The sequence below is a fragment of the Lichenostomus cassidix genome, chromosome 15 (genome assembly GCF_008360975.1).
Source record: "Lichenostomus cassidix isolate B80296 chromosome 15, HeHo_3.0, whole genome shotgun sequence".
NCBI lineage: Eukaryota > Metazoa > Chordata > Aves > Passeriformes > Meliphagidae > Lichenostomus > Lichenostomus cassidix.
In genome coordinates, this window is record NC_139496.1 from 529,004 (window position 1) to 548,196 (window position 19,193).

Consider the following 19,193-nt stretch of genomic DNA (forward strand, 5'->3'; position numbering starts at 1 on the left):
GTGTGCAATTTGAATTTAAAAAGTCAACAAATTCATTGTGTTTTGGAAAGTCTGAGGTTTTTTCCCACCTAGCTTTTACATTAGGAGTGTTGGTAAGTGTTGCCAGTCATTTCCCATTATTTAAGAATGTTGCAGTAACAAGGAGAGTTAAGCTTCTGTGTCTCCTATTTTGATACTTACAATTTTTAATTTTGGTGGAAATGTCCTCAGCTCACACATTTACTCTTTTGTCTGGGATCATTTCCATGGGCTGAGTGTAGTGCTGCTGTGGAACCTGCTGGGAGGGGAGCATTTCAGACTTGGGATGTGTCCTGGGGGAGTGGTTTGAACTTTTCACCTTTGCTATTTAGGAAAGGCCTTTGGAATGAGGGGTTTTTCTGGCCAAGCCCTTCCCGTGCTGCATCTCCCTCTAGTTGTGGAGTCTGCTGAGCAGTGCCTGAGCTTCTCTCTCTCTGTTCAGGAGCTGAAGTGCAGTGAAGCCTCAGCTTTCAGAGATCCCAGGATCTTCCCCTCTGCTTTATTTCACACAGAGCACCTTTGTTCTAAAAACAGCCAGAAGTACAAGATCAGGACCAGTGGGACTGCTGTGGTTTTTGGAGCTAATTTATGTAAAAAACCAAAAAAACCCACGAGGAGCAAAGTGTAGCAGGATTCCAAAACAAACATTTATGTTGATGACCAAAACCATCCAAAATCATTGGGAATAATTTCCCCTTTAGTGATGAGGGGAAGTAGAAACCATGCTGAGCCTTGGGCATTGCAGTTTATTAAACCTGTCTCTGCCATGGCCTGTGAAGGTCGAGACAAACTCCCTGGGGATTGTTGAGGTTTGGGAGAATCAAAAGGAAGGTGACTTCTCCTGCAGGAGCAGATTAATGTCATTGTCATTGACAAGATGCTGGGTTGGATCAAATGCTTTTTTCTTGTGAACTTAGCAACCTTGCTGGACTGGCAATGCTGGCTGTCAATAAAACAGGATGATCAGGAAAGCTGAAATTCATTCCTGAACCAAAATCCATCTTGGCCAAGAATAGTCTTAGCTCAATTTGCATACTTTCAACTTGCAAGTTAAAAATACTTTATAGATACAGGGATGGTATGAGCAGAAATTTCCTGTTGTGCCTGTGCTGTCCTGACCATGAGCATGATTTTATTTCCATGTCCACTAGAGGATGAAATTCGGTGAGAACAAAGCAGTGAAATGCTCTGGCAGTTTGCCATGATCTGGTGTGATATTTGCACATATCCTGCGCAGAGTTCAAGCACTTGTAGCCTTTCTGGATGACAGGAGTTGGTTGTGCTGAGCTCCCTGGGAGCAGCAATTGCAGCAGCCAAGTTCTGTGCTCCCCTGGCTGCTCCTGCAGCTCAGCTCTGCTCCTCACACGTTCTAGCAGGAGACTCTGTTCAATTAACACAACAGGATGCTTGAAAAATTCATGAACTAATAATCTCCGTGATATTTTTACTTTGGCTTTCTGGCCAAAGTAGAGCTATTTATAGTAGGGTAATGCCTTTTAATTAAGGAGGTATTTGGTGTGCTATTACACTGACATACTCTAAATGCCTTCAGAGGTTAGTGGGTGTATTTTTTAATTCAGTGCAGAGAAAAGATCTGTTGTCCTTTAACCAGCAAGCTGCTGGTGGAAAACATTGGATTTTCATCTTGCAGCCCACATGGCACCTCAGCTCACTGATCTGAGGCTCGAGAGTGACCATCCCATGTCCCTTAGGTCCTCCAGCTCCACCTCAAGAGGTTGCTGTCCGCGCTGGGTCCACGCCAGGGACGGTGCAGGTGTCCTGGAAGCCCCCGACTCTGACGGCCACGGGGACATCGCACGGCGCCAGCGTCACCGGCTACGGTGTTTATGCCAAAGGGCAGCGGGTGAGCTCCCCTCGCTGCTCAGGGGCTGGGCAGCAGCACTGCCGTGTGCCTTGGGGCCACTTCAGCTGCCAGGGGAGATGGGACAGCCCTGCTTGTCCATCTGATCACCTGCAGGGTGTGCAGGAGCTGCTGAGCTGTCAGCACGCTCTGCTCTTCCCTTTGGGCATGACCTGTGCCCTTTCTAGAAGCAGGGTGGGAAGGGTTAAAGCTGGTGGGGTCAGTGGTGTGGAGCCCTGGTGTGGCTCCTGCAGCCCACCCTGTGCTGGCCACAGTGGGGTCAGTGGTGTGGAGCCCTGCTGTGGCTCTCTCAGCCCACCCTGTGCTGGCCACAGTGGGGTCAGGGGTGTGGAGCCCTGGTGTGGCTCTCTCAGCCCATCCTGTGCTGGCCACAGTGGGGTCAGTGGTGTGGAGCCCTGCTGTGGCTCTCTCAGCCCATCCTGTGCAAAGCCCTGGCCAGCTGTCCCCCTGCGGGGCTGAGGGGAGGGAAGGACACGGTTTGGTCTCACCAGAGGCTGTTTCTGCCCTCGCTCAGGTGGCAGAGGTGATCTTCCCAGCAGCAGAGAGCACGCCGGTGGAGCTGCTGCGGCTGCGCAGCCTGGACGCCCGGGAGGTGACAGTGAGGACTCTCTCTGCACAGGGGGACTCCGTGGACTCTTGTGCTGCTGCCATTCCGTTGGACCTGCTGGTGCCTCCCCCCCCCCACCCCCGAACTGCTCCCAAACCTAAGCCATTAGCAAGTGCCGGAGCCCCAGAAACCAAAGAAGAACACCTCGGCCCGCATGTGAGGAGGGATGAGGCGTGGGAGCAGAGTCGCTCGCTGTCCCCTGCCCACGGCCACATGCTGGAGCCACCCCACTTCCACGGCCCGCCGCAGGGCAGGAGGTCTCCTTCCCCCAACAGGATCCTGCCCCAGCCCCAAGGCACTCCTGTCCCCAACACTGTCGCTAAAGCCATGGCCAGAGAAGCTGCACAGAGAGTGGCAGAGAGCAACAGGGTAAAGGCAAAATTCTCTTTCAGGCTTTTTGGGCTGGGTTTGTTCATTGTGGCACTGCCCATCGCTGATTTTTCCATCCTGTGCTTTAATCACTCGTAAACTCTGCAGATCATGCTTTGAGAAGAAGCAGTGTGCTAAAATTTTGGGCTTACAAAGCCCTCCTATGTCTGCTTTCATGGATCCTCAGAGCACAGGAAGAGCCCAAAGTCTCATTCTGGGGCTTTTTTTGTATTGAGGTTGAAAATGCTGCTGTGGCTCAGTCATGCACTGACTCTGCCAAGGGGAAATGAAGTCTTTGTTTGCAGCCTCTGACTGCAGAGCACTGAGAACTTTGGTAAGTGGTGCTGGGAGGAAAGCTGGCAGCTGAGCTGTGATCTCATGCAATCAGGTAGTTGTTGATGGGCAAGGCTGACACAACAGGCAAAAAATTCCTGAAAAGCTCCTTACAAGTTCCAGCCAGGGGAAACTGAGAGTGCTTAAACCATGAGTGCATTTCAATGTTGTGTGCTTGAGTCTCCATGTTTGCCATTTCTGTCCCTGGGTGCAGAACACGTGTGGCTCACAGTTTTTTGGTTTTTGTTGCTTTGTCAGATGGAGAGGAGGAGCGTTTTCAGCGAGAGGAGCTCAGCCCAGTATGCCAACTCGGATGAGGAGGAGGATGGCTATGACTCCCCCAAGGTCAAGCGCAGGGGAGCCTCGGTGGATGATTTCCTGAAGGGGTCAGAGCTTGGGAAGCAAGTAAGTAGCCTGGTTTTGTTACTGTGTCGAGGGTTCAGCAGGAAACCAGTGCTCCAAATTTCCAGTGGCTTTGATTTGGTTCAATCCTCACGAGCAGTGGTTCCCATGTTTGCCATCCATGCAGTCACTGTGCTCACAGAAGGTGTGAAGGTGATTTAGTTGCTTATTTGCACTGTTCATCACTTGATCATCACTTACTGCTTGGTTTGTTGGGGGAAAAGTGGCTTTTTGTCTAAGATGATCCTATATAATGATTCTGAAGACATTTATGGGCTTGGCCCTGGGAATTGCTACCAAAGGCTCCACCCAACCATCTCTGTAGCTCCAGAACAAAGAAATAAAAGAAGAGAAATTGTCTCTTGTATTTGGAGGGCAAATCCATCTTCACTATGGAGAAATTGCTTATTGTAGTTTTCTTCTGATTGCTGGGATTGATTGATATCAGTGATTACACAGCTCTGAGAATTGATCTGCTTCCACAGAGAGGATTTCTTCATTAGTATCACTGAGGGAAGAAATGCAGTAATTTCAAGCATTTTGGTACCTCTAGAATATTTGATTTTTCAAGTACTTGACTGCAATCTGACAGTCAGATGACTCTGTTTTGAAATTTGCCCTTGGAAATACAATGAGTTTTGTTTATGATCAGATTGTGTGAAAGAGGCCACTCCTAGTTAACATTAGCACTTCAGCAGGATATACTTCTCCCTTCTTAATTTCCACCTAATAGAAAAATTACAGGAACTTTAAATGATTAGACTTATTTTAAAAGACAACAGTGATTTTAGCCAGTCTATTCCCATAATGTTAAAGAGAATTAAAGCTTCAAATGCCATCATCTCTCTGTAGCATACAATGGTGGTGATATCCTGCAAGAATAAAATGCTGATCACTTTTAAATGATAATGTGATGTAACAAACAGCTGTGAAGAACAGATGATATGTGAATTATCCTAAGGCTTCTACAATTTGGTCAGCAAGTCCATTGATGCATGAAGGACCTCTTTAATAAGGGCAATTTAATCAAGACTAGATTTGGTGCTGTGCATGGAGATATCCTTTCTTGTATCACCTGGGATGAAGATTGGGTTTCTTGAATTATGACCATAAGGGGGCAAAACAGAATTCCTGCAGCAGAGCAGAGCCCAAGGTGTGTGATGTACCTGCTGAGGGTGCCAGGGTGACATTGCCAGCAGGAAAGGCTCTAGCCTGGGTGTCACCCAGGGGTTCTCAGCCCCAGGGGCACTGAGGTTTCTGTGCTGCCTGTCCCTCAGCCTCACTACTCCCACGATGAGTACCACACGGAGAGCAGCCGCGGCTCCGACCTGTCCGACATCCTGGAGGAGGATGAGGAGGAGCTCTACTCGGAGATGCAGCTGGACGAGGGCGGCAGGAGGAGAGTCAGCCTGACCTCCCACGGCACTCTCAAGGTCAGTGGGGCTTCCCTTCCTCCCGGGTGGGCATTTGGAGCTTTTCTGTGGTCAGTGATGGCTCTGCAGACCATCAAAACTACACTGTCACACAGACCTAGAACTGGGCTGCTTTAGTGCATTTATACTTTAATGCATTTATTGCTTTATCTTTTTCATTATTTGATAGCCAAAGTTTTCACTAATTGACTATTTTCCTGTATGGAATTGTTGCAGTTGCAATTTCTGTTCTGCATCTGGGGACTTCCAGTGTCTGTGTGAAGACATACTGCGTGTGCTTCCCTGAAAACGAGTTGTTTCTGAGCGAGGAGATTTGTAAAAACCTACAAAACAACTGATATTTTTCATGTCTCAGTGATTTGTCCATGAATCCAGGGCTAATCCCATCCCTTTACAGGCTTTAAAGTGTTCTTGTAAAAAAGGGATTCTTACAAGAATCAGAGAGAGTAGGAAATATCTTTCAGAAATATTGCTTTGACAAGGGAATATTCGTCATGAAAGACAACTTTAGTATAACAACTAAAGCATATGTAGGATACTAAACATACCCAGAACTGAATATGTATTTCCCATATTATATTTGTACATGTAAATTGTATTTGCATCCTCATGTTTGTAATAATTACACAAACTGTGTTTTCTTAGAAAGCACAAACCCACAGGTCAATTTCTTTTTTCAGTAGGCTGTTATTTAACTAAAATCAATACTATTTTCTCATGCATGCGAGAATTCTGACCATTATTATAACTGCTTTCATGTGCTATAAATTCAGTCCTTTTATTCTGATGCTGTCTGGAGTGAGACAAATACCTTTTCAAAAGAAGAAGTTATCAGTGTTTCTATTACTGCACTAACATAAAGGTTGAAACTGCAATCCTTCTGCATGATGGGAAATGGAATTATCCCTAGACTGTTGTGGTTCTTTATGCATCAGAAGGTGTATTTCCTTCTTGGATTTAAATCAGTATTGCCAGTGTTGATACTGAGGCAGTTCCAGAGCCTTAATTGGGGTAGTAATAATTTTTGATCTGATGAGGTTTGCAAGCTTCCCTTGGTGTAGCAGTCTATCAAAACTATGATTGATCCTACTTACTGACCTTTTTTCCACCTCTCTGGCAGTTTGTCTCAAGTTTCACAAGTGCAATGTCCATTTTAAACACAAATGGAAATAGGTGAAATAGTCATAAAGTAACTTAGAAAGTTCCCTGTGCCTGCAAGGAGACAACACCCCAACCCAGCTAAGTTCAGAGCACTCAGAGGGAGAAGTTGCTGCAATCTCCTGTGAGATGATCCTGCTGTTATTTCTGGGTGCTGTCAGTGCAGAGCTCTCCCTGAGCTGGCATTAGGCATGAGGAGAGATGATCTCCTGGTGAGGAATCCCTGAACCTGTCAGGCACAACCAGCACCTCCTGCACCCTGTGCTCTGCTCTCCTCTCAGGTCCAGCAGAGGCTCTTAGGATTCTTTGTCAGACCAACCTGTGTTTTGTGGAAATGGAATAGGAAAATTGCAAAATCTATCTGGTGTATCCAGAATGCTTATTTTACCCAAGATGGGATAGTTTTTACCTGCTTCTGGCATAAACAGAGACCTTTACTTCTGCCAACAGGCTGATTTTCAAATACTGGTTTCATGGAGCAGATGGGAGATTGTGGTGAGAGATTTGATGGCAGTGCAGAGCAAGTGACTCCAGAGAGCATCCTGATCCCAGTGTTCCCATGGAAGCCAAGCTTTAAAATGGTGCAAGTGTTTTAGAATTCTAGAAAGGAAACCAGAACTGCTTTAGTGATGTCTGCAGGATTGCTCTGCTCTGGCAGGAGACTGAAGATATTTGCTTCTCATACAGGATGCTCTGACAGATGCCAAGCAAGAGAGCTTGAGAGGGCAGAGTTGTCACTCTCAGCTGTGGGCTCTGGTCACAAAGAACAGTAAATGGCAGTTTGGCATGGAGCAAGGAAGGTGTTCTAGTGCCATCCTCACCGTGCTGGAGCCTCTGTGTGGCTTTCATTACTCTTTCAAACTCATGAGTTTATTCTTGTTGAGGGCACCACTCAGTTGTTTGCACCAACCTCTCATGTTGTATCTCACATCCAGCAACTTCCCAATCACGTCTTTATTTCCCACAGATTCTCATTCAAATCACGACATCCTTTTCACTGTATAAGCTGCATGTCTTACGTTTGCCATTGCTCTAAAACTAATTCTGTCTTTATTTTTCTTTTCTTCTCCCTTTCCCCTCCCATTTTATTTTGTCACACGCTATTCGTTCCCCGTCCGGTTTCTAACATTACATAATCTTAAGGAGTACGATAAGAATAAGACCACAGAAGCCACTTTTTGGGAACAGCCTGACTTTTCCCAGCAGATCCACCACAGTAAAAGGCTTTTCAGTATTCCGGAAGTGGCCGAAGAGGATGGCGAGTACTCTGAGCTGCTCTACAAGCAGGGTCTAGGTATGCCCTACAAAAAGAACCCCCGAATAGCCCGAGAGCCCCGAGCGTCCAGGCCCTACAATCAAGAGCAGCAGCACAGCCCGTGGCTGCCAGCCAAGGCCAGGACGGCAGGCCTGGAGGAGTTCTGGGCGGAGGAGAAGGGATGGAGATCCAGCCGCTCGCTGTCGCGCAGCCCGGACAGCGGGCTGGACTGCGGCAGCGAGGAGGAGGAGTGCAGGTTCAGCTTCAGACAGCCCTGGGATGCAACTCCCTGCTGCAGCTGCTGCGCCCAGCCGGCTCCCTGCGGCTGCAGGAGGAGCGCCCGGCCGCTGCTGGGCCGCAGGAAAACCCTCACCCGGCAGAGCAGCATCGAGGAGGATTTCGGGGAGTTTGGGGCTCCCCTGGCCGAGCCCAGGAGAGAAGAGAGCAAAGCCAGCCACGAGAGGAAGCACGAGATGCAGAGATGCCCTAGAGCAGATCGCTGGGCTAACGAAGAGGTGCAGGGAGGCTGGAGGAGCGACCCCAGGCCTGCTGGCTCTAGGGCAGCTGCTGGCCTGGCAAAGCCATCGCACAGAGATGCACAAGACTCTCTGGTGTGTGAAATACCTTCTTCTAACATCTGCTTGCCAAATCACTCTGTTCTCTTTATTCTCTTTATTTTTTGTTATTTTTTTGGTTCTTTTTTCCTTTTTTGCCCCCAAATTGATTTTTAAAGTCCATCTTTGGACCCATCTGCTACATTTCCCCCCTTTTTTTCCCCCCATTCATTTTTGTTTATTACTCTGAGTTTTCATTTATGGTCCTCTTTTCTGTCATGCTGAAATCAAATTAATTTGCTTTACAATGATTTCCCTGCAGAACAAATTACAATAATGGCTGCTTTTATTAAAGGACAACTGAATCTAAATTTTAATTAAGGGTTAGCTGAACTATAATTTTTCCAAAAGATTGCTTTTCTTTATTTTGCCCATCTGAATGTTGCTTAAAAAAAAAAAAAAAAAAGCTGCATTTTTAACTGGACAATTGTTTCATCAGGTTTTTTTTTTTGTTGGGCTTTTTTTTTCAGTTTTTTTAATTATTGTTGAAGGTTTCATTCCATCGTGTTGTTTTTATTCATCTCATTCCCAGAATTTTCAGGATGTGCTCTTTATCATGGAACATCTCAAGACAAGAACCAAGATTCTCCCCCAGTGTGACAGTGACCCAGATTCATGGAGTCACAGCTTCATCATATTTTCATTTCCTGCCTTCCCTCTGCTCTGTCACTCCCTTGCTGTCCTTTTTAGCATCTCTTGTTGCCTTTGAAGTTGCAGACTGCATCTCTGCAGGAGGATGCAGGCAGAGCTTCCAAAGGGAGAGGCCAGGCTTGTCCCCACCTGCCAAGGATCCTCTGCACCATCTTGCCTGCTGGCATTTCTGGGCACCGAGGTGTCCAACAGTCTCCATGGGTGGGATTTGCATCCTTAGGCTCCCCAGAGCCCAAAGCAAGCTCTTTACCCTCATTCTGCAACAGCCCAGAGTGGAAACTCCATTCTGCTGATTTCACGTGAGAGCAGAGGTGAGCTGCAGCTCTCTGAGCTGAGGTGATCCCTGCCAGTTCCTCCCACCACAACTGGTGACCAAGCTGTATGATCTCAGTGGCTGCACGACAGACTCTGGAGAGCACTGAAATGGCACATTTAGCTCCCCAAATAGCACCATTTCCTGCCAGCCTAGCCAACAGAGCCAGCTGTGCCGCCAGAGGAGGTTCTGCATCCCTTCTGCATCTGTCACTGACCCTGAGAGCTTTGTCATCGAGGGCCACTGGAAGCTCAGCCCTGCTGCCCTGCTGCCCACGAGGATCTCCTAGCTGGACACATCTGGCAGGGCAGCTCAGCCTGCGCAGCTCAGCCTGCCTGTGCTTCTCTTCAGGACACTAAATCGCCACCCTAGCAGCAACGACAAAGGCAAAAGAATATTTCAAAAAATTATTCTTTTCTTTTCTTTTTGTTCTGACGTGCGACTGCTGGTTACAAAACTCTGCCATCAATCAGGGAACCATTTTTTTTCTTTCGCAGGTTTGCCAGGCAGCAGTATTTGCTTTTCAGCTAACCTTTCAGTTAAAAACTAAGTTTAGTTGCCTTTAGAGCTTCTGCTTCCAAATGTGATTGACCTGATCAATGTCCAGCCGCATAACCACGATGTTGCAGGGTGTGGAACTCACAGAGCTGTTTTTTTCTGTTGTTTTTTAGCTTTTAGGTAACCCAGCCTCTGCAGGACGGCCTGACAGGGTGGAGCATGCAGGGCGAAGGTCTCATGGCAGTGCAGTGCCACAAAGGTCTCGGCCAGTGTTGGTTCCTTCCATGGGTTAGTTGGACACATTGGTGCATTTCTGTTCTTTGCAGCCTCAGAGCTGGGGAGGAAATCCTTCAAAATGAAATAACAGATGTTTGGCTCGAGCCAAATGGGGTGAAATGGGCTGAAAACATCTCAAGCTAAATGAGCATTCTGGGGCTTCCCAGGGGCTGGATCAGCAGTCACTGACATTTCTGGGAGTCTCTTCATGAAATTTAGTGGCTACTGGAGCTTTTTAAAGCTTGGTTAAGGTCAGGCAGTTAGATCTTAGCTAAGGACAAAGCTGCTGGCAGGTGAGCCTGTGATCAGTGAAATAAGTGTCGCCATCCAGCCATGCATCCTTCTGTTCATCAGCCTGCATTTTGCACTCACTTTCCATTCTCTTGACTACTTTTTGGAATTTAGCAGGGAAAATGGAAACTGTTTAATGGGACAAGTTTGTGGAATTTGCATTTATTTACTAGATTTGGTATTTCTGGCAGTAACCTCTGTTCTGGTTTAATGATGACTTAATCTGTATGCTGGTGAACTCCAGAAAATCCAAAAAGTAGTGCAGAAAGGATAATGGAATCAAGAGACTGAGGACAAATCCTCATCTGTTCCAACTTGCAGCAAATGAGAAACAGTCACACTGAAAATCAGGAAACACATGGAAAACAAATGCAGAAAGTTTTGTGAGCTATTGATGGAAATTCACTCCATGAAGATGTAAGGTTGCTCAGTTCTGTCCCTCCTCTGGGCTTTGATTTGTGAGTCCTGCAGGCATCATCCTGAGGAGAAGGGAGCAGAGTCAGGCAGTTCTCAGGGGCTTGGATGTGAACTAGAGATGTGACAAATGGGGATTATCAGAGGGCAAGAGACTGATCCTTAAGGAAGGCTTTTATTTTTAAATACTAAACATTTTTCCCTTTTCATAGACTCACCCTGAATGCCTAAATTAAAAGCTGTAAATGAAAAGCAGAGTCCCCCTGGTGGGCAGAATTCTTTGGTCTTGTGGCTGCTATTGCAGTGTAGCTCAGAGAGCTCTCAGAGCTGCTCTCAGAGCTCTGTGAGGCTGTGCAGTGCAGCAGGGCTGGGCAGTTTGCCTTTGGGTCACATCCTCTCTAAACCAGGAGAAATTCCCTGCTGGCAGTGGAGTTACACTGGGAGGGAAATGGTGTGGAGCAGAATCAGCTCCAGAGAGGCTCCTGTGCTTCTCCTGACAGCTTCTTGCTGCTGAACCAAACAGCTTTTGGGTGATGCTGTGACCAATTTAGATTTTCATGTCTTATTTCTGTTCCCCTGGAAGCAGCCTTTATTTCCAGGGGTAAACATTCCTGGTTTATGTTTGGGCTACTTAAAGCAAGTTTTGTACCCAAGTTCTTTCTTTCCTATTATCTGCTAAAACATGGGATTTTTTCATAGTGAGACAGTAGACAGGTTTGTTTCAATGACTCCTTTGGGTTTCTTTTTAATTTTTGTTTTAATTAAAGAATAAGGGAAGTGATAGCAACTTGCTAATTAATAAAAAACCAAAACCACCAAGCTATACAGGACATGCATTGAGATTTGGGGTTTTTTCACTGAAATGCCAAACATGTTTCAAATATTAACTGGGGTAGCTGGATGATGAAACTAACTTGTATTACTGAATTGTTCTTTTCTGAATTTGCTTCCACAGATGGCTATGGTGGTCATGACCATCTTTCTCCAGATCTTTATGAAGAATCTGAAACAGATGCTGGCACAGAAGATCTTTCTACTCGAATATTTGTTGCACTCTTTGACTATGACCCACTGACAATGTCCCCAAATCCTGATGCTGCAGAAGAGGAGCTGCCATTTAAAGAAGGACAGATCATTAAGGTGAGGGCTGAAAACAAAGGAAACAAATGACAATTTTCAAACAGGGTAACCTGTGGAGAAAGCAGCTGTGGGATCACAATCCAAGGGGTTTTTGCCTTCAGAGGCTGAGGCTGAAAATCTCACTGGATCTACAGCTAAATAGCTAGTGCTAATGGCTTAAAAATAAATACAAATGGGGCAAAAATCTCAAAGTTGCTGTAGATGGTTAGAGCCAGACTTAATTAAAGATTTATGTTAAGCCCAAAATTGTGACTCTGAAGCTCCATTGCCACCAGCCCTGCAGGAAAATCTGCTCCAGAGAGGATGTCCTTGCTGGGAAGGAGCCCCAGCAGTGCTGGGTGCTGTACTTTGGTGCAAACCAGAGCTGCTGCATTTTCTGAATGCTCAACACTCCCAGCTGATGCTCACTTTAGCCAAGTCCCAAGTCAGGTATTTCTGTTCCCTTTTCTGATGTAAAATCCCCAGAGCTCCTTTAACCAAGGCACAGGACAAACTGGGCTGTTTGAGGCACCAGGGCCAGTGCTGGGCTCTGCCAGGGGTTGCAGCTTTCCCTCCCTCCCTCCCTCCCTCCCAGCTTTGCTCCTCTCCTGCCTGTGCAGCTGCGAGGCAGATTTGCTCAGTTTGCTGCTGTGGTTTGGAAAAGGCAGCAGCTATTTCTGTGGGATCAGCAGCACTGAGTGTTTCCTGCTGGATCCAAGCTGCTGCAGGAAGGACAGAGGCAGGAGGAGCAGCTGCTGGCAGTCCAAGGGTAATGGAGATTTGAGTGTGATCTGAACAGAACCTGAAAAAATTCCCACTCGTGTGAATATTACCCATTTTGGAGAGAAAATTGTAACCTAAGCTGTTGAAATCCTGACCCTTCCTCAGTGCTGGGTTGGTTCCTCACACAAATGTCTGTTCCTAACTCACAGGTTTTGTGCTGTTCAATACTTTGTTCAATATTTTGCTTACCTCACATGGAACATGGTTTATACCAAAAAAAGGAATTTGTTTAAGAGCTCCTTTTCCTTTGCAAGAATGTGCTTTTCATTTGGGTATTTTTGCTATACCTTAAGTCATGTTTTCTCACAAGACAATAACACAGCTTATACATCAAGTATATTATGTATTAACTAAGCATTTTTGATCATATAAAAGTTATTTGAATCAAAATAATAACACTGGCACAGTTTTGCAAATGTTTCATTTTGAATATAGTGCCATAATAATTCCATAAACATCAAGTATACATCTGGTTCAGCACAGGGAGAAATTGATGATTTTTAATGGACTTTTTGTGTCTTCCACTGCTAACAAAAAAAAAAACCAAAAAAAAGGTCCAAATTCTGCTTATGTATCTAAAGTCACAATTTAAATAAATGTAACAATTCCAGCTTTATAACCTAAATCAGAGTGGTCCAAAACTAATGTAATTCCACATCTAAACTGCAGTCATCATCTATGCTTTAGTAACCCTTTAGCCTGCACTGAAATTCCTAAATGCTGAAACCTTTTTGACCAATATGATCATTCTCTGAATGTCAGGTTTATGGGGACAAAGATGCTGATGGGTTTTACCGTGGAGAAACCTGTGCAAGAGTTGGCCTTATCCCCTGCAATATGGTCTCTGAGATACAAGCAGATGATGAGGAGATGATGGATCAGCTCCTGAAACAAGGTTTCCTTCCTTTGAACACACCCATTGAGAAAATCGGTAAGAGAAAACACAGATTGCCCTTCAGGCTTCTGGGTGTTATTGCTTGGCTGGATCTGCTCTGATTTTGTGCAGATACATCTGAATTTTGCAGTCATTTACCACCCCAGGGGGTACATTCTGTGTCAGTGTCCAGGTAACTTTATACAGCTAATATTTAATCTTGGTAATGTCATTTGCTGCAAATGGGGACTTGTAGCTTCACCACTCCACTTGCTACTTTCTTTTCTGATTTATAAAAACAGTGGGTTTTCTCACCTGAAAGATTCCTGGGCATGGAAAGTGATCCCTGAGCTTTGGAGTCTGCTGTGCTGAGTGCACAGTGTGCTGAGGATTCAGCGGCTTGGAACAAAAACAGCCAAACCACTGTTAATTATCATTTCTGGCACATAGGAGGTTCCACACCCTTCATCTGAGTTAATAGGTTTGGTCAGCTGAGACTTTCTCTCCCTGAGCTAGAGAGATGCCCACACTGCTGGGAGAGGTGGTGAGGCAGAGTTGCCCATGTTGTTATTGTCACAATAACTCTGGTGGCTTTCCTTCCCTCCCTCCCTCCCCGCGGCTGGAGCAGAGAGGAGCCGGCGGGGCAGGCAGCCGCTGAGCACCAGGAGGATGGTGGCTCTGTACGACTATGACCCTCGGGAGAGCTCTCCCAACGTGGATGTGGAGGTGAGGCAGGGCTGGGGCTCCTGCTGCCCACCAGGGCAGAGCACAGACTGAGCTCTCAGCTGCCAAAATCGGCCATGGGGCTTCGGGCAGAGATGCATGGCAAGCTTATGGCTTCTGGACAAGGAGATTGTGGGGTTTGCTCCAAGAAAATCAAGGAATATCCTTGAGATATATATATATATAAATATAGCCATATTTATAATATGGCTCAACACCTCATAAAGTCAGCTATGGCTACAGATAGATATATATGTTATGCAATATATGTGTGTACCTGAGAATATAACCAAAGTCTGTGAGCAAAAAAGCACAGTCAGAAATAGCAGGGGATTTTTATTTTCCATTTTCCTTTGTATGTTTGCCCATAAGAATATAGTTTGGCCAACAAATCAAATACATTGTGCTGATGTGTTACAAAGATTTTGTTTGTTCTCTCTCCCATGACCAGAGGAAATTAAAAATAATTTTAAAACCCCACCCTAACTACATTTAAGCACAGACAATTAAAAAGAGCCCAGCACTGTTTGCTGATCAGAGAGCAGAGCTGCCCATTAGGAAGCTTTCCTTGAAGAGAATCCAGGGCAGCTCAGTGCAGGAATGTTGTGCTTTATGTTTTGAAAATATAAAGCAAAATATATGTATATGTTGAAAGCCAAAATATTTGGCTTTTAAAGATCAATGTGATTTCACCAATGTCTTAACATGAAGGAGTGGAGGGAAATCTTAGTGGATTTACTATTAATGAGAAAAGGTGAATCTTTGGCTAACACCTGCCTGTCTCTGCTCTTCCTGCAGGCTGAGCTGACATTCTGCACTGGGGACATCATCACCGTCTTTGGTGAGATTGATGAAGATGGATTTTACTATGTAAGTTGGTTTCTGCTGGGTCACCCCACAGTGCTCCAGCTCACCTCCAGCAGCCCCAGACAGCCTGGGGAGGGCAGGGCATGGAAAGGGTGGGAGCTCTGAGTCCCCAGAGCCCTGCGGGGCAATTTCCTCTTCCTCACCAGCTTTGAAACAGCAGAAATATTCCCTCCCCTCCTTGGGGCCCCCAGGAGATTGAATTAAGCACTCACTGAAGCTTCCACCTGCCTGCAGGGGGAACTAAACGGACAAAAGGGGTTGGTTCCTTCCAACTTCCTTGAAGAAGTGCCTGACGATGTTGAAGTCTTTCTCTCCGACGCACCCTCGCGCTACCACGACACCCCGACGCGGTCGAAAGCAAAAAGGGTAAGCAACCCACTAAGAAAAACTTAAATCTTCATTTTCCATTCCATTCTGTCTCATATATAATTTAGACATTACTTTTAACATTACTTTTAAATTCATTTGCCCGTTTTAAATTATCTTTCAAACAAAACATGAGGAAAAATGACTTTAGCCTTTGCTGGCTCGTTACATTTGTAAATGGAGAAACTAAATTGGCTGTTTCATTGCAGTCCTTACAGTACCTTGATTATAATTTGAATTTGAGCAGCTCTTTCCTGGTGATAGTTATTTCCCAAAGCTTCGAAACTGCTCTTACTAAAAGTCCTTGTGCACAAAGGACTGGTACAGTGTTCCTCTAAATACAAACTGTAACTGCAGCTGATGGACTCCCAGTGGTCATCTTTTAATCCTCACAACTTCCTGTTCCAACTGGCGATAGTTAATTGCTCAGAGACTTCCTTTTTATGAAAGAATTAATCATGTTTAGAGTATCTCATTTTTGGTTTTGTTTCTTCACTGCAATACTTTTATATATTATATATTTTATATATATTTTTATTTCTTTGCTCATCTGCTTGGAAACAGAAGAAGAGTGTTCATTTCACACCTTAATAAGGCAATGTAGCCTTCACGTAAGTGAGCAACTGAAGATACCAATAGAGATTTCAATTAAAGCTACCTGGCTATCTAATGCAAGTCTTGAAACTTAATTGTGGGGGAAAAGAAAAGAAATATGTCTCCAAAACCCTTGGCCACAGAAGAACAGGCTGAATGCCTTTACTGTCTCTAGCCACATCAGATCCTTTCTTAGGAGACAAATCCTTTAAAACAGGAATCCTTAGAAGTCGATTAGACCTCACTTGATGAAGGTCAACGTTTGGAACATATTTCTTCCCGAGCTCAATGTTTATGTTTACATAGAGAGGAGAGTTTGATGTCTAACTACCCTACAAACCAAGCTGCATATTGCATTGTTAGCCAAGCTGGGATGTAAAAATTCCAAGCTGGAGAAAAGCACAACAGCTGCAACCCTGACAGAAATGCCAGTGAAGCACACTGATCGGACGGTAGTTTACAAGGGTATAGTTGGTTTTGAAACTCATTACACTCAAATATAGCTACTTCAATTGTCTGCCTTAAAATGTGTTTTCCACAATCGATTATACCCCAGTTTGCCTAAGACCAACTGTTCAACATTTCTGAAAAAATTCCCTTCCTATGGCACAATTTACTCGGATTTTTCCTAGCAAGAATACGTTTGCAATATTAGCAACTGTTTGGTTTACCAATGCAATAAAAGTCTCGACCTGAAACATGCAGCTCATTGAATGAATGCATTAGACTCAATATCTGGTATCTTCAGGTGTACGTTGGGGTGCTTTACCAAGTTGTTTTGTTTTGGTTTGTTTTGGTTTTTTTTCATTAGAATTAGACCTTGATTTAAAATCAAAGTAGGCTTGAAGCCCCTTTGCTTAACTCCCTGTTGCACAACAAGCCAGTAAATTGCTGATGTTTTAACTTGAATTACGAGCTAGCAGGACTCCCTACAGCATGGATTCTACTACGAAAATATCATCTTAATTGATAGTAACCATTTTGCCAGCTGGGCACTGTAGTTAGGATAGGCTGAGTATAAGTAATTTTAGCATTTTCATCCAAGTGCTTTTGATGACTGAAAAAAAAAATAGCTGTTCAAAATATTTAGGAATGCTGTCATCTAACAACCTCATAGCTGCAGCATACACATCAAGCAGTCAGGGTCTTTAAGCTTTCTTTGATTGCAATTAAGGTTCATTTTAGCTTTTTCTTTTTCCTTTTTTTTTTTTTTTTAAGCCAGTGTGCCATCTTCTCTAATCTGTACATAAAGTTTGCTAGCCAATTTTAAAGAAAAGGCATTTAAAGGACATTAAAAAGTAAGTGATCATGTAGCATTTTAAGTAATTTCTTCTGGAAAGAGTTTGGCTTCTATAGATTGCTAATCTGTAGTAATTAACACATAATAATTTATTTTTCTTAAATCTGTAGCTAAAAGTATCCCTCTCCATTTTGGTACTATCAGAGTACTGAAATGCAAAACCAAAGCCAGTTTTGTGGCTTTTATGGCCAGAATTATGGCAAAGCAAGTGTATCTGACTTTTCCTTTAAAAAGGTATCACCAAAACAGGGCTTTATCGGTGGGTTTTCTATTGTCTATAAATTTTTTCTCCAAATTGATGTATTTTCCATAAACCCACGCAGTATTTTAACCAGAGAGAAGAAAGAAACCAGCCCTTTTGCTTAAGTGGGTAATGGGACAAGTGATGTTACCAACTTTCTTGCTGCTAATAGCTTTGAAGCTTTCCAAGATCGAATAAATGATAACAATGTACCTAATAGGTTCCTCCTGAGAATACAGGTACAGCCCGGAGAGCAGCATCCCCCACAGTCCATCTCCATTCCGGGTCACCTCCGTCACCTAGGATGGGCTCTGGTAGTCCCGGGAGAGGCAGGGATTTGGCCTCGAAAAAGAAAAAGGGGCTGCTTTCCAAAGGCAAGAAACTGCTGAAAAAGCTTGGTGCAGTGAAATGAGTCATGTGCTCCTGGACAACTTGTAAAGCTTCCAGTCTGTGTATTTTTTTTTTTTTTCCAAGTCAAAACTAGGGCTTTCATGACTATGCAGTACTTTACCAGACCTTTGTGTTTGTAACTCTGACATCAATAGAATCATGTGAATTGCTTAATCAAAACAGCAAGAAAAAAAGGAAGTGGATTTGTTGTTGCAAAAACCTTTTTTAAAAAAACTAAAAAAAAAAAGTTGTGGGATTAAGACCAGAAGAACATGGTTTTATTTGAAGTCAACTCAACACCTGCAACTCCATTGGAAAATTCTCAGCCTTTAGTCTCCTTAAACCATGAGTGGGGAGGAGAAAACTCTCTTCACAGATTGCTAGTTCAGAGAGATCACCCCACTGTGTCTAATCATTATCATTAACAAAAATGGTCTTGAAACTCCTAGTTTAATCAGCCTTGATGTTTTGCCTTATTAATGCACAATGATTTGTACTGTCTAATAAATATGCAGCGTATACTTTGTATGTACTGTGAACTCAGCTGTCTCATCTTCCCTCCACACCGGTAATTTGAGATCGAGTGAGATGTTCCTGACTCCATTCCATGTCTGATGTAACTCCTGGGAGTTTGGAAGTGCTGTGCTAAACGCTTACCTTTTTGGTTTTGCTTCCCCTCACCCCCAAAACCAGACCCTTGTGTTGATTTGTCAACATTTTCACTCCACTGAAACCACACACAGCGTAAGTTATTCAGAACTTCACTCACCCAGTTTCAACCATACAACTCCAGTTTTGGAGTTCTGGTTCTGAGCTACTGGCAAAAAATCTACTCCACACCAAAACCCCTTTACTCCCCAGGATTTTTCTTCTGTGGAGGTCCAGTCCTAAGTTAAAAGGCATTTCCATATTGCTGATGTCAGATTCAAGCTAAAGTCCATCTAAAGTAAAAGGACAAACTGTTGCAGACACAGCCACAGCCAGTAACCAGGCTGCACCAGGCTAATCAAATCTGAATTGCAATATTGGCATATCGAGAAAAACTATCTTACACACTGATGGCAGTCATTGGCTGTTACTATTTTGTAATTCTTGTCCATTTGTAAATTGTTTTTACTGTTTATACATACTTTTCAGACTGCCTTTCTTTTTGTAATTTATGGAAGGTTTATAAATGAATGATCAAAGCTTCCCCATTGTGTCTTCAGATAACAATGTAAATTACTGTAAAATACTGTGTGCTAGATTATAACATTTAATTAAAGAAAATAACTGGCCTACATTTGTGGTAAAGTACTGTGTGGGTGTGTGCATGTGTACAATGTTGTGTATTATATTTTATATAAATAAATAATTTGATATTTTGTATCAAAATGTGTCAGCCTGTCTTCAGAATTGTCAATGGCTGCTGAAGTTTACTGT

General features: G+C 44.2%; 1 protein-coding gene across 4 annotated transcripts in view; it reads left to right on the plus strand.

Moving 5' to 3' along the window:
• The window catches only part of RIMBP2 (RIMS binding protein 2), a 102,967-nt gene extending 83,832 nt beyond the window's left edge, over positions 1 to 19,135 (plus strand). For 2 of the 4 annotated variants that reach the window (XM_085075359.1, XM_085075360.1), the window contains 11 exons: positions 1,731 to 1,882; positions 2,415 to 2,876; positions 3,468 to 3,614; positions 4,889 to 5,044; positions 9,707 to 9,821; positions 11,470 to 11,654; positions 13,179 to 13,347; positions 13,919 to 14,016; positions 14,812 to 14,883; positions 15,115 to 15,246; positions 17,602 to 19,135. In XM_085075359.1, coding sequence (XP_084931485.1) covers positions 1,731 to 1,882; positions 2,415 to 2,876; positions 3,468 to 3,614; positions 4,889 to 5,044; positions 9,707 to 9,821; positions 11,470 to 11,654; positions 13,179 to 13,347; positions 13,919 to 14,016; positions 14,812 to 14,883; positions 15,115 to 15,246; positions 17,602 to 17,793 — 1,880 coding nt within the window. In that variant the 3' untranslated portion in view covers positions 17,794 to 19,135. Of the gene's footprint in view, positions 1 to 1,730; positions 1,883 to 2,414; positions 2,877 to 3,467; positions 3,615 to 4,888; positions 5,045 to 7,345; positions 8,069 to 9,706; positions 9,822 to 11,469; positions 11,655 to 13,178; positions 13,348 to 13,915; positions 14,017 to 14,811; positions 14,884 to 15,114; positions 15,247 to 17,601 lie in introns of all 4 variants that reach the window. The other 2 variants (XM_085075357.1, XM_085075358.1) reach the window with 2 other exon arrangements.
• The last annotated feature ends 58 nt before the right edge of the window (positions 19,136 to 19,193 follow it).